The sequence below is a fragment of the Hyperolius riggenbachi genome, chromosome 4, assembly GCF_040937935.1.
Source record: "Hyperolius riggenbachi isolate aHypRig1 chromosome 4, aHypRig1.pri, whole genome shotgun sequence".
Classification (NCBI taxonomy): domain Eukaryota; kingdom Metazoa; phylum Chordata; class Amphibia; order Anura; family Hyperoliidae; genus Hyperolius; species Hyperolius riggenbachi.
The window spans coordinates 463340309-463365556 of NC_090649.1; the positions used below are offsets into that span (position 1 = coordinate 463340309).

Below are 25248 nucleotides of genomic sequence, written 5' to 3' on the forward strand. Positions count from 1 at the left end.
TGCTGAGGTGACAAAAAGGAAACGGACAAGGCAGGAAGTGAGGATTTGTGAGAAGGGACAGGGGCAAGGTAAAAGGTATGTATTGTATATACAAGGAAGAAAAGGTATCAGCCCGGCACAGGAAGTAAATCAGTTACTCCAGCACATGAAGTATATGGCCATCATCCCAACACAGGACGAATAGCCATAATACCAACACAGGAAGTATGGCCATCATCCCAACACAGGACGAATAGCCATAATACCAACACAGGAAGTATGGCCATCATCTCAACACAGGAAGTATGGCGAGGATACCAATACAGGAAGTATGGCCATCATCTCAACACAGGAAGTATGGCCATCATCTCAACACAGGAAGTATGGCCTTCATCTCAACACAGGAAGTATGGCGAGATTACCAACACAGGAAGAATAGCAATAATACCAATTATTACCACGGAGATTCCCCTGCTCTTGATAAAGCGACGTAATAGCCGCAGAACCGGTGGAGACATCCGCCTGGGGTCCCCTCTCCTTCTTGCCGGCCTGATGCTTGCGCTTTCATCCGGATAAGTATATTGCTCTTTTGTCCACTCTATTACTTGCGCAGTATGCAGTATAGTCACTTATTGGGAATGCGTGTTTCAGCCTCAAAGGTTTAATTGTATATTCACGTTATTTTGCCTTGATCATATTGCATCTTTTATATATTTTGCATCATATTGATAGCACATTATGTGTTTCATCATTAGTGTTTTCTCTAATTGTCACTAGGTATTTTTTGCACATTATCACTGGTATACTCGCAATTTACTGAACCCGGGTTCAAGCCCAGCGGGTAGCTCTTCCTTGAGCACCCCTGGGGCTATGTAATGGATTGGTTATATATATACAATTTTTGAGCGCGTTATACTCATGTTACCTTTCTAATGTTTATATTTTTGATGCTACAGGCGGCATGAATGTTTTAATTGTTTTTATATGTTTATAGTGATGTTCTGTATTGTATTGAATAAAAATGTGCATATTTTTTGAATATTCTATATGTGTGGTGCTGTTTTCTAAAGGGCCTAGTTCTCTTGTTCCTATACAATAATACCAATGCAGGAAGCATGGCCATCATCCCAACACAGGAAGTATGGCCTGCATACCAACACAGGAAGAATAGCAATAATACCAATGCAGGAAGCATGGCCATCATCCCAACACAGGTTATATGGCCATCATCTCAACACAGGAAGTATGGCCTGCAAACCAACACAAAAAAGAACAGCAATAATACCAATGCAGGAAGCATGGCCATCATCCCAACACAGGTTATATGGCCATCATCTCAACACAGGAAGTATGGCCTGCAAACCAACACAAAAAAAGAACAGCAATAATACCAATGCAGGAAGCATGGCCATCATCCCAACACAGGATATATGGCCATCATCCCCACACAGGAAGTATGGCCATCACCCCAACACAGGATATATGGCCATCATCTCAACACAGGAAGTATAACCATCATCCCAACACAGGAAGTATGGCCATCATCCCAACACAGGAAGTATGGCCATCATCCCAACACAGGAAGTATGGCCAGGATACCAACACATGAAGAATAGCAATAATACCAATGCAGGAAGCATGGCCATCATTTCAACACAAGAATTATGCCGATGATATGAACACAGGTAGAATAGCCATGATCCCAAGAAATACAACAATAATCTCAATACGGGAAGTGTGGCCATAATCTCAACACAGGAAGTAGGACCATGATAGCTGCACAGGAAGTAGGACCATATTACCAAATTGGAAGAATAGCCATAATATCAACACAGGAAGTAGGGCCATGACTCCAACACAGGAAGTATGGACTCTATTGAGGTTCTTCTTTTTCTGTTATTGGATGGCCAGGAGAATTACAAACTTGTCATCGCCAGGCATTATGGGAAGGGTAGTTAAGTGTAATCCTGTGTCCAATAGGAAGCTAATGAAAAAGATTAATTAGCCCCTCCCAATGACTCTGCTGCTGGGACAGTACAGTGTGGCGAGAATGATGATGTTATCAGAATATTCAAAAACCTATTTTAAAGTCATCTATAAGCTTGATTTTTTTTTAACAAGTTTTAAAGAGATCAGAGAAGGGTCAGAAGTAAGCATTGGACATTTTCTGAGCACCTAGAGTTCCTCTTAAAAGACACCTGAAGTGAGTGGGGTGTGGAGGCTGCCATTTTTATTTCCTTTTAAGCAATACCAGTTGCCTGGCATCCTGCTGATAATCTGGCATCAATAGTGTCTGAATCACACACCTGAAGCAAGCATGCAACAAATGCAGTCAAACTTTAAGAACAACTGTAATGAGAGGGATACAGAGACGGCCATATTTATTTCCTTTTAAGGCAATACTAGTTGCCTGGCTGCCCTGCTGATCCTATGCCCCTAATAATTTTAGCAATAGACCCTGAACAAGCATGCAGCAGATCGGGTGTTTCTGACATTATTATCAGATCTGACAAGATTAGCTGCATGCTTGTTTCTGCGTGTACTTCAGACACTACTGCAGCCAAATAGGCCAGCAGGGTTGCCAGGCAACTGGTATTCTTTAAAAGAAAATAAATATGGCAACCTCCATATTTTTCTCACTGCAGTTGCCCTTTAAAGGAAAAAAGTTAAAGAAGAACTATAGTAAGAGGTATATGGAGGCTGCCATACTGATTTCTTTTTAAAGGGGAACTGAAGTAAGAGATATACAGAGGATGCCATATTTATTTCCTTTTAATTAATACCAGTTGCCTGGCAGCCCTGCTGATCCTCTGCCTCTAATACTATTAGCCACAGCCCCTGAACAAGCATGCAGCAGATCAGGTGTTTCAGACTTTAAAGTCAGATCTGACAACACTAGCTGCATGCTTGTTTCTGGTGTTATTCAGATACTACTGCAGAGAAATAGACCAGCAGGGCTGCCAGGCAACTGGTATTGATTAAAAGGAAATAAATATGGTAGCCTCCGTATACCTTCTACTTCAGTTCCCCTTTAAGCAATACCAGTTGCCTGGCAGCCCTGTTGAACTATTTGCCTGCAGTTGTGTGAATCACACCAGAAACAAGCATGCAGCTAATCTTGTCAGATCTGACAAAAGTGTCAGAAACACCTGATCTGCTGCATGCTTGTATCAGGGCCTATGGCTAAAAATATTAGAGGCAGAGGATCAGCAGAGCAGCCAGGCAACTGGTATTGCTTAAAAGGAAATAAATATGGCACCCCCCAAATACCTCTCACTGCAGTTCTCTTTTAAGGTTCTTCTGTGACTTTGCTATAGGCTGGGCTGATGACTTTTTTAGTCCTGCATCCAGCAAGTCAGCCTGACACGATTTCTGCATCATAAACAGAACGTTCTCACATTGTAGCTAAACCAGTTTGAATTATAGCCTATAAATGAAGAACAAGTGTTATGAAGCAATAATCCATTAAACATGAGAGAAGAGGATTCTGGGAGATTGCCAGGGCGGAGGTCATGCTGATAGCGCATACATGTGACATGGAACAGTCAGGGGTGTCACACATATAAATGCAGTTTATCTCCAGCCACAGAAATAGGGCAGCATTGATTCCTGTGTGCTCGGGCTGAAGTCTAATAACCTATTCATAGAAATTGTTTTCATTACATCCTGAAGTTTTCATCTTATGCCTAGTACACACATATGAGATGTTCTGACAGACTTACTGCCAGATCGATTATTTCCAACATGTCTGATCGATTTTCTGTTCACGTCTATGGATAATCAATCGTAAAATCGATCAAAAGTCAGATTGGATCTGTTGAAAATAATCGATCTGGCAGTAAATCTGTCAGAAAATCTCATTGTGTGTACGAGGCATTAAAAAGACACTAAAGCGAGTAAAAAAATGATATAATGAATTGGTTGTGTAGTATGGATAATTACTAGAACATTAGTAGCAAAGAAAATATTCTCATTTTTATTTTCATAGTGTTTTTTACAACATTGCATCATTATCTAATACTTGCAGTTTACACACTACTCATCATTCTAAATGATTTTACAGAGCAGGCCCGATAACTATTGACCTGTCCTCTGCAGAGTAAAAAATAAAATACAGTGACTGACAGTTGAGATAACAAGCTTCAGAAGACAGAACTATCTGGGACTTTGAAAGTTGTGGAGCTCAATGGCTCTTTTGCATAGATAACTGGAGTTTAACTCTTCCTGTACTGGAAACGATATTAGACTTATGTCTCTGCTCCTAATTTTTTTTTTCTTAGATGTACTACACATACAAATCATTATATCATATTTTTTTCTTTAAATGTATGCATGACTGTCGCTCCCCTTCTGCCCGATACCGATTCTTGTTTCTCTGGGGTAAGTCTCAGGAATGAAGAAGTACATTCACCTCGGAGTATATGATCTCGTGTAAGCAATCCTCTTTAGGCCTGGAACCCATTTGGGATCGCTCATGGCAAACGCTGGCGATTGTGACCACGATTTGTGACACTCATGTCGGAGCGATTTCCGCAGCGCTTTAAAGGACTGCGATTTCACCTTGCATACTTCAAAGACGTTACAAAAATGCCTCACTATGTATAAGGCCTGCTGGATCATCCACCAGCATACGTATAATATGGCCGCCGGTGAGTTGGGCGCAGGGTAAGCCGAAAGAGGACTCTCTCTGCTGCCGCATTGCTGCTATGATGGCGCCCAGCTTCGGTGCCACATTAACCTGATTTGCATCCACCAGGCAACTTAGGCAGGTGCTTGGGGCCTAGTAGGCGTCAAGGGGCACACCCTTGACGCCTTGGCTGTTGGCTGATGGTGTAATGGTTAAGGGCTCTGCCTCTGACACAGGAGACCAGGGTTCGAATCTCGGCTCTGCCTGTTCAGTAAGCCAGCACTAATTCAGTAGGAGACCTTTGGCAAGTCTCCCTTACACTGCTACTGCCAATAGAGCGCGCCCTAGTGGCTGCTGCTCTGCTCTGGCGCTTTGAGTCCGCAAGGAGAAAAGCGCAATATAAATGTTATTTGTCTTGTCTCTACCTTCTTTGACCTCTCTTCCCTTCAGCTTACCAAAAGGATCACATTGGGGCCCCAAATCTACCACCTCATCTCCCCATTACATTGTAAGCCATCTCTGCCTGCTTCACACTACCAGCATTTTTTTTAAAGGATACCACAACCGAATGGTTGTGGTAAAATTGATTGCCGCACTGTGTAGGGGGTGATGAGCGCATACCTGCATTTCCTCTCGCCCCCCTCCGTCTGCCGCCGTTCATACTCTATACACTCCGTGTGACGCTCGGTGTAATGGAGCGCACACGCAGCAAAAAGGGGACAGCATGCTTCTGAGCCTGGCACTATGCGCCGGCCAGAAGCGAAGGGGGGAGGACATACTGCGCACACAGGGTGCAGTATCTCCGGGGCAGAGGTCAAGCAAGTCGCCGCACACCGGAGTGTATAGAGTATGAACGGCGGCAGACAGAGGGGGGCGGGAGGAAATGCAGGTATGCGCTCATCACCCCCTACACAGTGCGGCAATCAATTTTACCACAATCATTCGGTTGTGGTATCCTTTAAGTGCTAGGGATTTAAAAAGCTCTTGCTAATCACATCCCTCAAGTGAGAACACACACATAGTATTACATTATCTAGAGCTTTTGAAATCACAAGTGCTTAGAAAAAACTAGTGCAGTGTGAACCAGGCCTAATACAGAACTCAATTTACAATCCAGGGCTGTGGAGTCGGTACTAAAATCATCCGACTCCAAATCTGACTCCTCAGTTTATGAAACCACCGACTGACTCCAGGTACCCAAAATGGCTCTGACTCCAACTCCTTAGTCTAATACTTACCAGGGCAATGGATTTGGTACAAAAATCATCAGACTCCGACTCCTCAGTTTATAAAACCACTGACTCCAACTCCATGTACCCAAAATTGCTCTGACTCCTCGACTCTGTTACAATCAATCTCCCAGAGTGGAACCTGTTTGTAAGTAGGGGCCGGCGTGTATAGTAGAGACAAGCCCTAGGACTCACATGTATCCTGGCTTTCAGTAATGTTATTATATATACACAATACAATAACATTTCTAGAGTGTTTTTCTCCCATAGGACTCAAAGAGCTTAGGCTCTCTCAGATTCAGTAATTGGTTGTGGGATGAAGTATTCACACAACAAAAGTTATATTTCTGCAAATGCCAAACTGAACAGGTGGGTTTTCAATCTGGATTTAAACACTTCCAGGGATGGAGCTGTCCTGATCTGTTGAGGTAAGGAGTTCCAAAACGTAGGGGCAGCATGACAGAAGGCTCTGGGACCAAAAGTTTCCAAGTGGACTCTGGGTATGACTACAGTGGTGTGAAAAACTATTTGCCCCCTTCCTGATTTCTTATTCTTTTGCATGTTTGTCACACTTAAATGTTTCTGCTCATCAAAAACCGTTAACTATTAGTCAAAAATAACATCATTGAACACAAAATGCAGTGTTAAATGATGGTTTTTTATTATTTAGTGAGAAAAAAAAACCTCAAAACCTACATGGCCCTGTGTGAAAAAGAAATTGCCCCCTGAACCTAATAACTGGTTGGGCCACCCTTAGCAGCAATAACTGCAATCAAGCGTTTGCGATAACTTGCAACGAGTCTTTTACAGCGCTCTGGAGGAATTTTGGCCCACTCATCTTTGCAGAATTGTTGTAATTCAGCTTTATTTGAGGGTTTTCTAGCATGAACCGCCTTTTTAAGGTCATGCCACAACATCTCAATAGGATTCAGGTCAGGACTTTGACTAGGCCACTCCAAAGTCTTCATTTTGTTTTTCTTCAGCCATTCAGAGGTGGATTTGCTAGTGTGTTTTGGGTCATTGTCCTGTTGCAGCACCCAAGATCACTTCAGCTTGAGTTGACGAACAGATGGCCGGACATTCTCCTTCAGGATTTTTTGGTAGACAGTAGAATTCATGGCTCCATCTATCACAGCAAGCCTTCCAGGTCCTGAAGCAGCATAACAACCCCAGACCATCACACTACCACCACCATATTTTACTGTTGGTATGATGTTCTTTTGCTGAAATGCTGTGCTACTTCTACGCCAGATGTAACGGGACACGCACCTGCCAAAAAGTTAAACTTTTGTCTCGTCGGTCCACAAGGTATTTTCCCAAAAGTCTTGGCAATCATTGAGATGTTTTTTAGCAAAGTTGAGACGAGCCTTAATGTTCTTTTTGCTTAAAAGTGGTTTGCGCCTTGGATATCTGCCATGCAGACCGTTTTTGCCCAGTCTCTTTCTTATGGTGGAGTCGTGAACACTGACCTTAATTGAGGCAAGTGAGGCCTGCAGTTCTTTACATGTTGTCCTGGGGTCTTTTGTGGCCTCTCGGATGAGTTTTCTCTGCGCTTTTGGGGTAATTTTGGTCGGCCGGCCACTCCTGGGAAGGTTCATCACTATTCCATGTTTTTGCCATTTGTGGATAATGGCTCTCACTGTGGTTCGCTGGAGTCCCAAAGCTTTAGAAATGGCTTTATAACCTTTACCAGACTAATAGATCTCAATTACAGTACTTTTGTTCTCATTTGTTCCTGAATTTCTTTGGATCTTGGCATGATGTCTAGCTTTTGAGGTGCTTTTGGTCTACTTCTCTGTGTCAGATAGCTCCTATTTAAGTGATTTCTTGATTGAAACAGGTGTGGCAGTAATCAGGCCTGGGGGTGACTAAGTTACTTTTTAACAAGGGGGGGCAATCACTTTTTTACACAGGGCCATGTAAATTTGGAGTTTTTTTTCTCACTAAACAATAAAAACCATCATTTAAAGCTGCATTTTGTGTTCAATTATGTTATCTTTGACTAATAGTTAACAGTTTTTGATGAGCAGAAACATTTAAGTGTGACAAACATGCAAAAGAATAAGAAATCAGGAAGGGGGCAAATAGTTTTTCACACCACTGTAGATTATTAGAACCTGTGGATCTGAGATTGCGGGGATTGCTACGCAGCTGCAACATATCTTTCATGTATCCAGGGCCTAGATTATTCAGGGATTTAAATGTCAGTAGGCCGATCTTGAATAGGACCCTCCATTCAATAGGTAGCCAGTGAAGGGAGTGCAGGACTGGCGTTATGTGGCAGTGACGGGGTTGGTTGGTTAGCAGTCTGGCAGCAGTATTCTGTATCAGTATTATATGTTATTAATCTACTGGATGTCAGCCTTACATGGAAAGCTATATTGTCCTGTGTGACTGAAGATACGATCTACAAATAGGCAGACGGTTTCCTGTGGGATTATTCGCTCGCCGAGGATTTTCTCAAGGAACGATGATGAAATATTTCCAAAGGTCTCTTCCCTGAGACGTCACCCCCTGGAGATCAGCTGGTGTACAGTGTGACATGTAGGGACGCTGCAATGACACTGCTGAAGCTAAGTACTCAAATGCAATAATTGTCGCCCGTCGGCAGGGCTGTGGAGTCGGCGTTTGAGTCGAAGTCGAGGAGTCGGAGCCATTTTGGGTACCTGGAATTGGAGGTTTCATAAACTGAGGAGTCGGGAGACGGAGTCAGAAGATTTTTGTACCAAATCTACAGCCCTGGTAAGTGTTAGACTAAGGCCTCTTTCACAGTAAGACGTTGCGGTTTGATGCGATGTTAAAGTCGCAACGCAAATTACAACGCAACGTTCCCAAAAAGTCGCAACGCAGCTTAATGCCCGTTATCATCGCATACAGTAAAGCATACAGGCAAATGAAAAGTATGCTTCAAAGTCATTATTGAGCATGTGCAAACAGTCCAACGCAGCTAATAACGTGTATAACGCACTGCATGCAGCACTTTCACTTAACGTGCAGCGTTAGCACTGTGAATGGGACATTGATTTTTCATTGCAGTGAGTTATTCTACGTTAAACGTCGCACTGTGAAAGAGGCCTAAGGGGTCCGAGGAATTTTGGGTACCTGGAGTCGGAGTTAAAGAGAATCTGTATTGTTAAAATCGCACAAAAGTAAACATACCAGTGCGTTAGGGGACATCTCCTATTACCCTCTGACACAATTTCGCCGCTCCTCGCCGCATTAAAAGTGGTTAAAAACAGTTTTTAAAAGTTTGTTCATAAACAAACAAAATGGCTACCAAAACAGGAAGTAGGTTGATGTACAGTATGTCCACACATAGAAAATACATCCATACACAAGCAGGCTGTATACAGCATTCCTTTTGAATCTCAAGAGATCATTTGTGTGTTTCTTTCCCCCTGTTCTCATGCACTGAAGTGACAGGCTGCTTGTTTCTTCCTGCAAACAGCTTTGCCCTTGTCTGTAATTCTTCAGTATGTGAAAGCCCAGCCAGCTCAGAGGACGATTTATCCAGCTTGTAAAAGATAAGAGAGAAGAGAGAAGCTGCTCTAATCCTAAATAACACACAGGCAGTGTGCAGAGAGGGGCCTGGAGGGGGAGTTCATAGGAGAACCACAACACTGAAGAACTTGGCAGCCTTCCAGACACAGGCTGACAAGTCTGACAAGAGAGAGATAAGTTGATTTATTACAGAGACAGTGATAGTATAAAGTGCTGCAGTAAGCCAGAACACATTAGAATAGCTTTTTGAACTTGTAGGATGATAAAAAACAGGATGCAATTTTTGTTACGGAGTCTCTTTAAAGAGTCGGAGCAATTTTGGGTACCTATAGTTGAACTTGGAGTCAACGGTTTCATAACGCGCGTAGGGCAGTGTTGTGCGTCTGACGTCGCACAGGAGGAAGAGAGCGCACGGACCGGCCGGTCAGTACAGAAGCGCACGGACTGATACCCTGCGACCTGGAGAGGAGGCGGAACGGGAGAGCGCGGAGTTCTTAGGCGCACCCGGATACCAGACGACATCCAGACGGATGGGCATTGGCAGCTGTTGATGTTTGATATGCGCAGAACGCACATGGAGGCGTAAGTGAGACTGAATCTTTGCGCAGTGCAATATTGATTACTGTGTTACGCTATGATGGTTTCCTGTTTTTATATATTTTTTACATTGAGCAATTTTTAAAGTGGAATTAAAGCAAGACCTTGAAAAGGCCTGTTAAAAGGATCTAGGAGTGAGAAGTTTTTTCTGGCAATTACATATAGCGTGACTTCCACCTAGGATCAGAGGTGGGCTGCATCTGGTGAGCAGTGTGATGTGCAGCACGGTGGATTGACACAATCACAGGGTGATTTTGAGGAACACAGGGTGGAATTAGTGTTTGGAATTACTGTGTTTGAACTGTATTACCCTATGTGGAGATTTTTTCCTCTTTATAGAAATCAGCGAAGTGAATCTAAACATACTGTGCATGATCCACCTGAACGCTGGGGTGGCCAGAATCTGGTGAGCATCCTAGCGAGAGGGGATAAGGTTATTAATTGGGAGAGCACCTCACATGAGTCACGTGGAATAAATGGAGTGGTGATCTATACAGATTGAACGATATTGCCCTATGTGGAGATTTATTTCTTGCAGGTCTGGAGAGCGCAGCAGCAATTTTGAATCTATTACCCAGTGACTGGACTATCTGCAGCGACCCCAGGAACTGTCATTTTGGTGATAATAATCAGTGGGGAACTGTGGCGCAGTGTTAATTAATTTGTTCTTAGTACACACACACACAGAACAATTTTGGCTGAAATGGTCATTATTGGCCGTTTCAGCAGACAATTTTTGTAGGTGTGTATGTATAAATTAAAAAATCCACTTACCTCGGGCTTCCTCCAGCCCCCTGCATCCGTCCTGTGCCCTCGCCGCAGCTCCGGTGGCTCCCGATCCCCTCCGGTGCAGATGCCGACCTCGCCAGGTTGGCATCTGGGTCGGCTTCTCCTGCGCTTCAGCATGCGGCTTACGTGGTCGCGCTGAAGTCATTCAGACTGTACTGCGCAGGCGCAGAACTACTGCACCTGCGCAATACAGTCCTGATGATGTCAGTGTGACTCAGAGCCGCTTGCGTAGGCGCAGTGGGCATCTTGCATCGGAGGAGACCCCGGCGGGGAGCGGAGCTGCAGCGAGGGCACAGGATGGCTGGCAGGGGCTGGAGGAAGCCCCGGGTTAGTGGATTTTTTTTTTATTTTTAGCGTGCTCGGATGTGTCCTTTAACGGACAACTGACGCGAGAGGGATATGGAGGCTGCCATATTTATTTCCTTTTAAGCAATACCAGTTGCCTGGCTGTTTTGCTGCTGATCCTCTGCCTGTATTACTTTTAGCCAAAGACCCTGAACAAGCATGCAGCATATCAGGTGTTTTCTGACTTTTTACATTAGGTGGGACAGTGGCTGAGATCGCATACATTGATCATTGCTATATCGGATGCCATTACCCCCGCGCACGCGACTGACCACGGCAGACCCGGATTCTTCAGCATGCTCAGTCAGTACATTTTACTGATTTCGGCCCAAAACCAATTGAATCATCAATCAGCATGCTTGTTGTGGCACCAAATTTAATCGTTGGGTGGAACGCAAAATTGGCAGATGTATGGGTACCAATAACACAGTACAATATTATATATATATATATATATATATATATATATATATATATATATATATATATATATATATATATACATACATACACAGACACACTTTATGCAGCGGCTGTCTGGCGGTGCACTTGCAGCGCCAGCACAGCACCAGCAGAGTGATTACACAGGGATTATGGGATTATAAAGCACACCAACGGAGCTGACCTATGAAACCCACAACCTGCCCACTTTCTATTTGCTTTGCCTAATTATAAGGTGATTTAAGCAGAGTCAATGTTGGTCTCCTTCCAGGATAGCTCCGGGATGTGTTCAAGGGAACTTGAAACCAGGGCTGTGGAGTCGGTACAAAAATCTTCCGACTACAACTCCGACTCCTCAGGTTATAAAACCTCCGACTCCAACTCCGACTCCTCAACTTTCAACTCCAACTCTGACTCCACAGCCCTGTTTGAAACAAAAAATTCATTCCTAGGCAGCACGGTGGCGTAGTGGTTAGCGCCCTTGCCTTGCTGGGTCCCCGGGTCAAATCTCAGCCAGGGCACTATCTGCATGAAGTTTGTATGTTCTCCCCCTGTCTGCGTGGGTTTCCTCCAGGTACTCTGTTTTTCACCCACATCCCAAAAACATACAGATAAGTTAATTGGCTTCCTCCTAAAAATTGGGCCTTAACTACGATACATACACTACATAATACTTCCATATGACTATGGTAGGAGTTTGATTGTGAGCCCCTCTATATACTCTGTACAGCGCTGCAAAAGATGTCAGCGCTATATAAATACTAAATAATAATAATAATTTCAGATTTAACAGCAGAAGGAAGGCTCTGGATACCAGAGAGATTCAGCAAACCTGGACTGGATTTGATGACTATTAGGTGGCCAGAGCGTTTAACCCTCATATGGGTCATATCAAAACTTGCCGGTGTTGCTCTAAAGTCAGTAAAGGATATCTGTGATGAATGGTAAATAAAACTGGCGATTAGTGTGTGTGGGGAGGAGTGCAGACTCTTACAGCACCTCCTGTGTGCCAGTGTCTTCCTGTTTCTCTCTAAAAGCCTCCGTTTCGGGCCCATGAGCCGGTGCTGTCCAGTAGTCAGGTCAGCCCATGCTCCCCCCTTGTCTCTGCACAAACGAGGAGCTGGGTAACGAGGTGCTGACCTGACATCCTGCACACCCGCAGCCACGTATGTCCGGGTCAAAGGGCGCCAACCTACAGGACCCAAACAGAGGCTTTTACAGCTAAACAGAGAAAGACGCTGGCACTTGGGAGGTGCAGTAAGGCCTTGTTCACGTTGCGTTACGTTCGCGTGTCCGTCCGCGGTTGGCATTTTTTGTGACGATTTTTAGTTCCGATTCCCGGGGATTACCTGCGCGCTGGTTTTTTTTTTTGTGAACCGCTTTTCTAAGCGGTTTTGTTCCTGAGCGATTGCGTTTTTAAACTTCCTGATGTCAGTCAGGAAGTGAACTCTATGATCCGGAAAAGAATAAATGCAATGGGCTTGAGGGCCCTTTTCCACTACGGCGTTTGCGATGGCTGAATCGCAAAAATGCAAACCGCTAGTGATTTTCAAATCGCTACGGTTTGCTTTTTAACATAGGAATCGCGGTAGGTCATTTCCACTACCGCGATTCAATTTTTACTCAATCGAGATGGCGCCGCAGAACGATTATTGCAGCGATTTTGCTATGCAGTGCAGTGCATAGCAAAATCGCAATCGCAAACGTCGGGTAATCGCCGCGAAATTTAGCACTTTTGCTGAATCGCAGCGTGAACGCTAGCGATTGCTAGTGGAAAATGGTCCTCATTCACAAAGCCGTGATAATTGTTATCACGGCTGTGAAAAAGTGCTTTGTGTGTTTTAGCTCATTTTCGCACGGAAAACGGTTATCGTGCGCAAAAATTTGCGTTCATGCGATAACGCAAATTTTTACATGTCAACCTTCCTGTTTGCGCGATAACGTGAATTTATCACGCGAACGCGTAACATTAACGCGCGATGATTTTTTTCTTGCAATAACCGTTTTGGCGCTAAATTTCGTGAGAAGCACTCTTCACAGCGTGATAACAGTTATCATGGGCTTTGTGAATCAAGCCCATTGTATGTATTCTTAAAAACGCAAACACAATCGCTGCACAAAGTGATTTTGTGAGCGTTTACGGTTTTCCTATACCTTCTACTGAGGCAAAATCACCCTCAAAATGGCCCACGCAACGCTTATCTGAGCGGATTGGAAGCGAACCGATCAGATGTGAACTGTCTCATAAAGAATAATGGGGCAAGCGCTTTCAGGGCGATTTTGAAAAATCTCCGGCGCTCATAAAAAAGCAAGAAACGCCTCTAGTGTGAACAAGCCCTAAAAGTCTGCACACCTCCCCACACGCTAATATAGCCTCCGTTTTTTATTTAAAGAGAACCCGAGGTGGGTTTGAAGAATATTATCTGCATACAGAGGCTGGATCTGCCTATACAGCCCAGCCTCTGTTGCTATCCCAAACCCCCCTAAGGTCCCCCTGCACTCTGCAATCCCTCATAAATCACAGCCACGCTGCTGACAAACAGCTTGTCAGAGCTGGCTGTGTTTATCTCTATAGTGTCAGTCTGCTGCTCTCCCCGCCTCCTGCAGAACTCCAGTCCCCGCCTGCATCCCTTCCCTCCCTGCTGATTGGAGGGAAGGGACGGGGGCAGGGACCGGAGCTATGCAGGAGGCGGGGGAACAGCTGAGACTGACACTACAGATGTAAACAAAGCCTCACAGCACGGCTGTGATTTATGAGGGATTGCAGAGTGCAGGTGGACCTTAGTGGGGTTTGGGATAGCAACAGAGGCTGGGCTGTATAGGCAGATCCAGCCTCTGTATGCAGATAACATTCTTTAAACACACCTCGGGTTCTCTTTAAAGAGGAACTCCAGTGAAAATAATGTAGTAAAAAAAGTGCTTCATTTTTTACCATAATTATGTATAAATGATTTAGTCAGTGTTTGCTCATTGTAAAATCTTTCCTCTCCCAGATTAACATTCTGACATTTATTACATGGTGACATTGTTACTGTGGGCAGGTTATTTAGCTGCTGCTAGCTGCTCTGTCTGTTACAGACAGCTAATAACAGCTATTTCCTGTCTCTGAACATTGTTACATTGTGGCAGTTTGCCAGCAGTACCGCGGTATTCAGAGCCTCTTGTGGGAGGGGTTTCAGCACAAAATCAGTCACACAGCGCCCCCTGATGGTCTGTTTGTGAAAATCATTGTCTTTCTCATGTAAAATGGGGTATCAGCTACTGATTGGGAAAAAGTTCAATTCTTGGTTGGAGTTTCTCTTTAACATTTGCTTTGGGTATTTTTCAAAGTGGACCTGAACTCTCGCACCGGACAGAAGGAAAACAGAGACCTGCACCCTGTATGTATTTAGAGAGTTTAGCCTGTCTAATTCCCCTCCTCTCTGACTAATCACAAGTGTAATTGGATCTCTCAGCTGTGTCAGCAGGCTGCTTCGCAAGAGCAGCTAATTTGTAAACATATTACATATAGATTATATCGCGCAACAACTTCTGTGAGTCTTTGCCACTATGTTTAGGGATCAAATGTTCAAAAACTCTTTAGTCCTTTAAACCTCCAAGCATCAACGTGGGCATCCGAAGATGCGTGGATTCTTATGCTGATACACCTCCACCACACCCTTGAGAGTGGGCACTCACCCTTATCCACAGACCCACTGCTAGATGGGTCTATTGCGCCTTGGGATACTCTCATGCGATCACCAGCCTCAACGATCCACCGCTTGTACAGTATGCAAGATCTCCAAATGTATACACCTCAGAAAAAAAGCACAAGGCCTCCCATAGCGTAAAACCATTCAACTTTTAATAAAAATGTTAAGAATGCACACTCACATGTCCAAGGTTAAAACTGCGCATAGAGTTTTTTTATGGGCTCTCCCCCATATGTTGGCCGTCAGGCAGGGCATAGGCTGAGATCAGGATCCCAAAGCTGTCATCCCTCACACCTTCCGTCTACCACGCTGGTCCACTTCCTCATTAGAAGTCCAGCGTTGCTACATCATTTTTAAAACCACCAGCCCAGGTTTCTGTTCTCTAGCCTTAGGCAGGGAACACACTTGACTGTTTCCGTGCGCATTTCGGCACAGAAACTGAAAACTTGCGTTAATCAATGGGCTCATTCACTCGATGTGGTTTTCGCGCGCTGAAAAAAAAACTGACATTCTGCATGAGGCTCTGCACATTTTATCAGTTTTCTCTATCGATTGTATTAACTGCTCGGGAAAAAAAACACATGTAGAAAAACACTTGGTGTGCAGAAACCGCATGCAGAAAAACGCGCGCAGAAAACTGAAAGACAACTGTGTTCCCGGCCTTAGTCAATCGATATGTGCGAGAAGACGGACCGCAAGGCTCAGATGATCCTAAATTTGAGCCGTGCGGACCCTCTCCTTGCACATGTTCCGGTGGGTTTGGCTAACATCAGTCCTGCGCCAGGGAGTCCTTTAGGGGTCAGAGCATATGGTTTCTCCTATCTCTTGAGGTACCCATTAACCCTTTAGCAGCCAAATAAAGTAAAATGTATTTGGCTGCAGGGCTACATTTTTCTTGCTGCTGGGAAAGTGTGCCTGGCAAGCTAGCAGGTGTGCACAGCGGGCGGCAGGGGGCTTTTATAGTTACCTGTCCAGACGGCTGGATCGGCTTCTTCTTCCTCCACCGCTGCAGCGATGTAACGATATATGTCATTGAGATCCAGATCCAGGAGACCATGTCAGTGCAACCCGGTGGTGGAAGATGGGTGATGGAAGAGTCTCTTCCATCTCCTCCTTCACCCCTCTTCCACCACTGGGTGGTGCTATAATGCTGACACGGTCTCCTGGATCCCGATCACATGTCATATCATGTGATCGGATGAGATTGGGACCCAGAAGACATGTTAAATGATCAGAGCCTCCGGTGGAGGAAGAGAAGAAGCCGTCCGGAACAGGTAACTATAACTGCTCCCTGCCGCCTGCTCGTTTGGCCAATCAAGATTTGCAGGCGGAAATTTATAATGCATAGCAGAAGCTGCTAATGGTTTAACGATCCAGTTTACCGAACAATTATCCGTCTGATCAGATTGTTGCGATCGATCGGAAGCAACCATTCAGACTCCCCAATGAAAGGGAAAATGCCAACCAATGCAAGCAGACTAAAATAAACGTTTAGGAATTCGGATTGACGTTACAATCAATACAATGATCCTTTGTTGTTGATTGGCACTATTAACGGTACCTGATCCGATTGACCATGTGGTCGACTGTTCGAGAGATTGTACCATTGGTGGGCACCTTAAGTCAATCCAACCCCTTTGCGTGATCTCGACCTCTCAGTGACCCCTAGCTTGGTTGCAAGAACAGCAATGCTTGGCTGAGGCAGGCGTCAGCGTTTGAGTACACTGTCAGCAGATGTAGGCTGTGAGGTCTGCCAGCATGTCAGGCTGTTCTCTGATGTGTCTATACACAGTGCAGGTGTGAAACAACTGTGGCAGGTAAATATTTATTCGGCACATGGGGGTTAGGAGGCCACCAACACGCTGCCTTCTGCATGGAAAACCACACGGAACATTGTATGTTGTGCAAAGAAACATATTCCACTGAGAGTTTACATCACAAAACTGGTAAGATTAACAATTGTATCCTTAACCAGGGCTGTGAAATCGGAATCGAGAGCAATTTTGGGTACCTGGAGTCAGTCGGTGGTTTCACAAGGAAATAAAACTGGGATTCTACAAAAGTCATATTTAGGAGCAGGATGATAGATACAATTATTTATCTGATCAGTTTATTTTCAGTTCATGTTTACTTTAAAGGAAACTAGAGACGACGTAAAATAAAAAAGTTGTATACATACCTGGGGCTTCCTCCAGCCCCATGCACACGGATCCCTCCCGCGCCGCCGTCCTCAGTCTTCTGTATCGCCGGTACCGGGTCCGGTAACTTCGACCAGACGCGGTCAGTCTGCGCAAGAGAAGTGCAGCTGCCGGAGAGATACTTAGAGAGTGCACTTTTCTTGCGCAGACTGGCTGAAGTTATGGAACCCATTACCGGCGATACAGGAGACTGAGGACGGCAGCGTGGGAGTGATCCGTGCGCATGGGGATGGAGGAAGCCCCATCAGGTAGGTATAAAACTTTTACTTTAACCCCTGGCAGCCCCAGGCCCGCGTAACGCCGAAAAGTATCAAAAGCGGTGGCCTGAGATTAGTGGGGATTACGCTCATCCCTGCTTAAAGATGATATTTGATATTTGTTTTTTAATAAATGCAGCCCACAAAGCCAGACAGACATAGTCCACAGAGAGACAGTTACAGTCCACAGAGACAGACAGCCACAGTCCACAGAGATAGACAGACATAGTCCACAGAGACAGACAGCCACAGTCCACAGAGACAGATACATTCCACTGAGATAAACAGAAGCAGTACACAGAGACAAACACATTCCACCGAGACAAGACAACCACAGTCCACAGAGACAAGACAACCACAGTCCACAGAGACAAGACAACCACAGTCCACAGAGACAAGACAACCACAGTCCACAGAGACAAGACAACCACAGTCCACAGAGACAAGACAACCACAGTCCACAGAGACAAGACACCCACAGTCCAAAGAGACAAGATAGCCACAGTCCACAGAGACAAGACAGCCACAGTCCACAGAGACAAGACAGCCACAGTCCACAGAGACAAACACATTCCACTGAGACAGATAGAAGAAGTCCACAGAGACAGACAGCCGCAGTCCACAGAGACAGACAGCCGCAGTCCACAGAGACAGACAGCCGCAGTCCACAGAGACAGACAGCCGCAGTCCACAGAGACAGACAGCCGCAGTCCACAGAGACAGACAGCCGCAGTCCACAGAGACAGACAGCCGCAGTCCACAGAGACAGACAGCCGCAGTCCACAGAGACAGACAGCCGCAGTCCACAGAGACAGACAGCCGCAGTCCACAGAGACAGACAGCCGCAGTCCACAGAGATGGACATATTCCATGAAGTCACAAAGACGCAGTCCACAGTGACAGACAGACAGGCATATACAGTCCACAGAGACAGACACAATCCAGTATGCAGTCTATACCCACAGCAAGCAATGGCAGGGTTAATAGAATGTAAAAGATGCAGCACAGACTTTATATCATGTATAAAGTCCCTTGCAGCGCTGGAAGGGTTAAAGGATTGCACTGTATGCAGCACAACCGCGACCAGTGCCCTAAGGGTTAATGGAATACATTCGATGAAGCAGAGACCGTTTATAGAATATACAGAGCTCCACGCAGCGCGGGAGGGGTTAATGGAAGGCACGTGGCCTCAAAAGTGATACTATGTAACAAGTTATCAGCATCCTTTAACCCCCTCCCTGCCAGTCAGCCTCACCTCAGACGCAGTACACACAGACAGCCGCAGTCCACAGAGACAGACAGCCGCAGTCCACAGAGACAGACAGACAGGCGTATACAGTCCACAGAGACAGACAGACAGGCGTATACAGTCCACAGAGACAGACAGACAGGCGTATACAGTCCACAGAGACAGACAGATACATTCCAGAGACAGAAAGACGCAGTCCAGAGACAGAAAGACGCAGTCCACAGAGACAGACGCAGCCCCCAGAGACAGCCACAATCCACAGAGACAGACGCAGTCCTTAGAGACAGATAGCCGCAGTCCCCAGAGACAGACAGCCACAAACCACAGAGACAGACGCAGTTCATGAAGTCACACAGATGCAGTCCACAGAGACAGACAGGCATACGCAGTCCACATAGACAGACAGACATACACATTCCCCAGAGACAGACAGACGCAGTCCACAGTGGCAGAAACTGTCCACAGAGAAAGACAGGCATACGCAGTCCACAGAGACAGACGCAGTCCACAGAGATAGACAAACAGCCGCAATCCACAGAGACAGAGACAGTCCATAGTGACAGCGCAGTGCACAGGGTCAGACACAGTCCACAGAGACAGACGACAGAGAGCCGCAGTCTACAGAGACAGACGCAGTTCATGAAGTCACACAGATGCAGTCCTCAGTTACAGACACTGTCCACAGAGACAGACAGGCATACGCAGTCCACAGAGACAGACGACAGAGAGCCGCAGTCCACAGAGACAGACGCAGTCCATAGTGACAGCGCAGTCCACAGGGTCAGACGCAGTCCAGAGACAGCGCAGTCCACAGGGTCAGACACAGTCCACAGAGACAGACGCAGTTCATGAAGTCACACACATGCAGTCCACAGTGATAGACACTGTCCACAGAGACAGACAGGCATACGCAGTCCACAGAGACAGACAGACACAGTCCATAGAGACAGACACAGTCCACAGAGACAGACAGACACAGTCCATAGAGACAGACAGACACAGTCCATAGAGACAGACAGACACAGTCCCCAGAGACAAACAGCCACAGTCCACAGAGACAAGACAGCCGCAGTCCACAGAGACAAGACAGCCGCAGTCCAAAGAGACAAGACAGCCGCAGTCCAAAGAGACAAGACAGCCGCAGTCCAAAGAGACAAGACAGCCGCAGTCCACAGAGACAAACACATTCCACAGAGACAGCCAGCCGCAGTCCACAGAGACAGCCAGCCGCAGTCCACAGAGACAGCCAGCCGCAGTCCACAGAGACAGCCAGCCGCAGTCCACAGAGACAGCCAGCCGCAGTCCACAGAGACAGCCAGCCGCAGTCCACAGAGACAGCCAGCCGCAGTCCACAGAGACAGACAGACGCAGTCCACAGAGACAGACAGACTCAGTCCACAGAGACAGACAGACACAGTCCACAGAGACAGACAGACACAGTCCACAGAGACAGACAGACACAGTCCATAGAGACAGACAGACACAGTCCCCAGAGACAGACAGACACAGTCCCCAGAGATAGACAAACAGCCGCAGTCCACAGAGACAGCCAGCCGCAGTCCACAGAGACAGCCAGCCGCAGTCCACAGAGACAGCCAGCCGCAGTCCACAGAGACAGCCAGCCGCAGTCCACAGAGACAGCCAGCCGCAGTCCACAGAGACAGACAGACGCAGTCCACAGAGACAGACAGACGCAGTCCACAGAGACAGACAGACTCAGTCCACAGAGACAGACAGACACAGTCCACAGAGACAGACAGACACAGTCCACAGAGACAGACAGACACAGTCCATAGAGACAGACAGACACAGTCCCCAGAGACAGACAGACACAGTCCCCAGAGATAGACAAACAGCCACAGTCCACAGAGACAGACAGCCGCAGTCCACAGAGACAGACAGACGCAGTCCACAGAGACAGACAGACGCAGTCCACAGAGACAGACAGACGCAGTCCACAGAGACAGCCAGACGCAGTCCACAGAGACAGCCAGACGCAGTCCACAGAGACAGCCAGACGCAGTCCACAGAGACAGCCAGACGCAGTCCACAGAGACAGCCAGACGCAGTCCACAGAGACAGCCAGACACAGTCCACAGAGACAGACAGACACAGTCCACAGAGACAAACAGGCACATACAGTCCACAGAGACAGACAGACACAGTCCACAGAGACAGACAGACACAGTCCATAGAGACAGACAGACACAGTCCCCAGAGACAGACAGACACAGTCCCCAGAGATAGACAAACAGCCACAGTCCACAGAGACAGACAGCCGCAGTCCACAGAGACAGACAGACGCAGTCCACAGAGACAGACAGACGCAGTCCACAGAGACAGACAGACGCAGTCCACAGAGACAGCCAGACGCAGTCCACAGAGACAGCCAGACGCAGTCCACAGAGACAGCCAGACGCAGTCCACAGAGACAGCCAGACGCAGTCCACAGAGACAGCCAGACACAGTCCACAGAGACAGACAGACACAGTCCACAGAGACAAACAGGCACATACAGTCCACAGAGACAGACAGACACAGTCCACAGAGACAGACAGACACAGTCCATAGAGACAGACAGACACAGTCCCCAGAGACAGACAGACACAGTCCCCAGAGATAGACAAACAGCCACAGTCCACAGAGACAGACAGCCGCAGTCCACAGAGACAGACAGACGCAGTCCACAGAGACAGACAGACGCAGTCCACAGAGACAGCCAGACGCAGTCCACAGAGACAGCCAGCCGCAGTCCACAGAGACAGCCAGACGCAGTCCACAGAGACAGACAGACACAGTCCACAGAGACAAACAGGCACCTACAGTCCACAGAGACAGACAGACACAGTCCACAGAGACAGACAGACAAAGTCCACAGAGACAGACAGACAAAGTCCACAGAGACAGACAGACATAGTCCACAGAGACAGACAGACATAGTCCACAGAGACAGACAGACATAGTCCACAGAGACAGACAGACATAGTCCACAGAGACAGACAGACAGACATAGTCCACAGAGACAGACAGACATAGTCCACAGAGACAGACAGACAGACATAGTCCACAGAGACAGACAGACAGACATAGTCCACAGAGACAGACAGACAGACATAGTCCACAGAGACAGACAGACAGACATAGTCCACAGAGACAGACAGACATAGTCCACAGAGACAGACAGACATAGTCCACAGAGACAGACAGACAGACATAGTCCACAGAGACAGACAGACATAGTCCACAGAGACAGACAGACAGACATAGTCCACAGAGACAGACAGACATAGTCCACAGAGACAGACAGACAGACATAGTCCACAGAGACAGACAGACAGACATAGTCCACAGAGACAGACAGACAGACATAGTCCACAGAGACAGACAGACATAGTCCACAGAGACAGATACTCATACAGAGTCCACAATGACAGACAGATGCAGTCCAGACAGACAGACAGACTCGGTCTACAGAGACACGCAGATCCAGGCAGAAGCCTTCAACGTAGAAAGTTTGGTCTATAGAACATCCTTTAGCACTGGAAGGGTGAATGGAATGCAGTTTGCAGCAGAGACAGTATATGACCTATTCAGTAGTGGAAAGGTTAATGGAATGCAGAAGAGACAGTATGCAGTCTATACCCACAGCAAGCAATGGCAGGGTTAATAGAATGTAAACGATGCAGCACAGACATCATGTATAAAGTCCCTTGCAGCGCTGGAAGGGTTACTGGAATGCACTGTATGCAGCACAACCGCGACCAGCGCCCTAATAAGGGTTAATGGAATACATTCGATGACGCAGAGACCGTATATATAATGTACAGAGCTCCGCGCAGCGCGGGAGGGGTTAATAGAAGGCGCGTGGCCGTAGAAGTGATACTATGTAACAAGTTATCGGCGTCCTTTAACCCCCTCCCCGCCGGTCACTCACCTCGGAGAGTTTCACGGCCAGCGGGATGAGTCCGAGGAGGAAGCAGCCCAGGAACATGCCCAGCGAGATGAGGCAGACCACCAGCAGCCCGTCCATGGTGCTGATCCCCGGGGGGGGCTGCTCCCGCATGCCTCTCCCCCCAGCCGCTCGCGAACTAACTTCTTCAATAGGGTGAGATCATTGCAAAACAACGTGCCGCCGTGCGCCCTCTGGCGGACGCTGGGGGGAACTGCAGGCTGACAGCGTGGAACAGCAAACATCAACTGTACACTGTACACAGACGTTCCCTGGTGCTGCTGTGTATACATGGAATGCAAAGCAAGGACGATTTGCATATTCAGCAGCATAGCTCCAACAGTCCCTTTTTCGGAGGGTCAGTCCTCCTAATGCTGGGTACACACGGTGCGTTTCCGCACTCGATTCCCGGCCTCTCGATTATTTCTGACATGTCTGATTCGCATTTCGATGGATCGTTAGGTCGATTTGGCATACTTTACATAAGAATCGACCTAACAATCATCGAAATGCGATCGGAAATGCTCCAAAATAATTGAGCGGCCAGGAATAGAGCGGGGCATCGAGTGCGGGAACGCACCATGTGTACCCAGCATAAAGGTGGCCATACACTGGTCGATTTGCCATCAGATCGACCAACAGATCCCTCTCTGATTGAATCTGATCTGAAAAGGATCGTATGGCCGCCTGTACTGCAAACAGATTGTGAATCAATTTCACTATGAAACCGATTCAAAATCTGTGCGCCCTCTACGTATCTCTCCGGAGCACACTTCCTCTTGCGCAGACTGTCCGTGACTGAAAGAACTAACGGGACCCAATACCAGAGCTGCAGGCAGCAGAGGACGGCGGCGTGGGAGCGATCCATGCGCATGGGACTGGAGGAAGTCCCGGGTATGTATAAAACGTTTTTTATTAGGTCTCTGGTTTACTTTAAAACCACACTGGTCTTTTCTATCGCTGTGGTCGGGCGCTGTAGGTTGTGCGCAGACGCAATGATGCTGACTCTCGGCAACCTGGAAGAAGCTGCGGGTGGTCTTTAGGTGAGAAAGAGGGGTGTCGATGGAGAACAGGGGGAGCAGTTGCCATCAGGACAGCTCCCACTAAATGCCTGCCCCCCTTTCTCCAACCTTTTTTGGCTCTGGTATCCTTTAACCACTTTGCATTCAGTCGTTTTCACTTTATGCATCCGAGCAATGTTTACCTCCCATTCATTAGCCTATAACTTTATTACTGCTTATCACAATGAACTGATCTATATCTTGTTTTTTCCGCCACCAATTAGGCATTCTTTGGGGGGTACATTTTGCTAAGAGCCACTTTACTGTAAATGCATTTTAACAGGAATATTAAGAAAAAAAAAGAAAAAATTCATTATTTCTCAGTTTTCGACCATTATAGTTTTAAAATAATACATGCCTCCATAATTAAAACCCACGTATTGTATTTGCCCATTCGTCCCGGTTATTACACCATTTAAATTATGTCCCTATCACAATGTATCGCGACAATATTTTATTTGGAAATAAAAGTGCATTTTTTCCGTTTTGCATCCATCACTATTTACAAGCTTATAATTAAAAAAAAAATAGAAATATTTCATCTGTACATTGATATTTAACCATCTTAGCGGTATGGACGAGCTCAGCTCGTCCATCACCGCCGATGGCTGCCGCTCAGGCCCTGCTGGGCCGATTTTGTTCAAATAAAGAGCAGCACACGCAGCCGGCACTTTGCCAGCCGCGTGTGCTGCCCGATCGCCGCCGCTCTGCGGCGATTCGCCGCGAGCAGCGGCGAAAGAGGGTCCCCCCAGCCGCCTGAGCCCAGCGTAGCCGGAACAAAAAGTTCCGGCCAGCGCTAAGGGCTGGATCGGAGGCGGCTGACGTCAGGACGTCGGCTGACGTCCATGACGTCACTCCGCTCGTCGCTATGGCGACGATCTAAACAAAACAAGGAAGGCCGCTCATTGCGGCCTTCCTTGTTTATTCTGGGCGCCGGAGGCGATCGGAAGAACGCCTCCGGAGCGCCCTCTAGTGGGCTTTCATGCAGCCAACTTTCAGTTGGCTGCATGAAATAGTTTTTTTTAAATTTAAAAAAAACCCTCCCGCAGCCGCCCTGGCGATCTTAATAGAACGCCAGGGTGGTTAACTACCTGCGGACCGAGCGAGTATGAATCTATGGCAGGCAGGGGGCGCTGCGGTTCTGACCGGGCGTAAACTCTACGTCCCATTGACCGCGCGCTCCCGCCCGTCCCCGCCGCTCGGTTCGCTCTGCCCCCGCCGCAATGTGATGCCCTGCCGCCTCTATGACGGCAGACCACTGTGAGCCGGGCAGGAGCCGTTTTCATTGGCTCCTGGCCCTGTCATTCATGTAAGCCGTTCCCATTGGCTTACAT

At 47.0% G+C, this 25248-nt stretch overlaps 1 protein-coding gene across 1 annotated transcript in view; it reads right to left on the reverse strand.

Annotated features, from left to right (window-relative positions):
• Positions 1-23009, reverse strand: part of LOC137504427 (zinc transporter ZIP9-like) — a 60234-nt gene extending 37225 nt beyond the window's left edge. Inside the window, exon 1 of the mRNA XM_068232838.1 lies at positions 22839-23009. Coding sequence (XP_068088939.1) covers positions 22839-22967 — 129 coding nt within the window. The 5' untranslated portion in view covers positions 22968-23009. The remainder of the gene's footprint in view (positions 1-22838) is intronic.
• Between the last annotated feature and the right edge of the window lie 2239 nt (positions 23010-25248).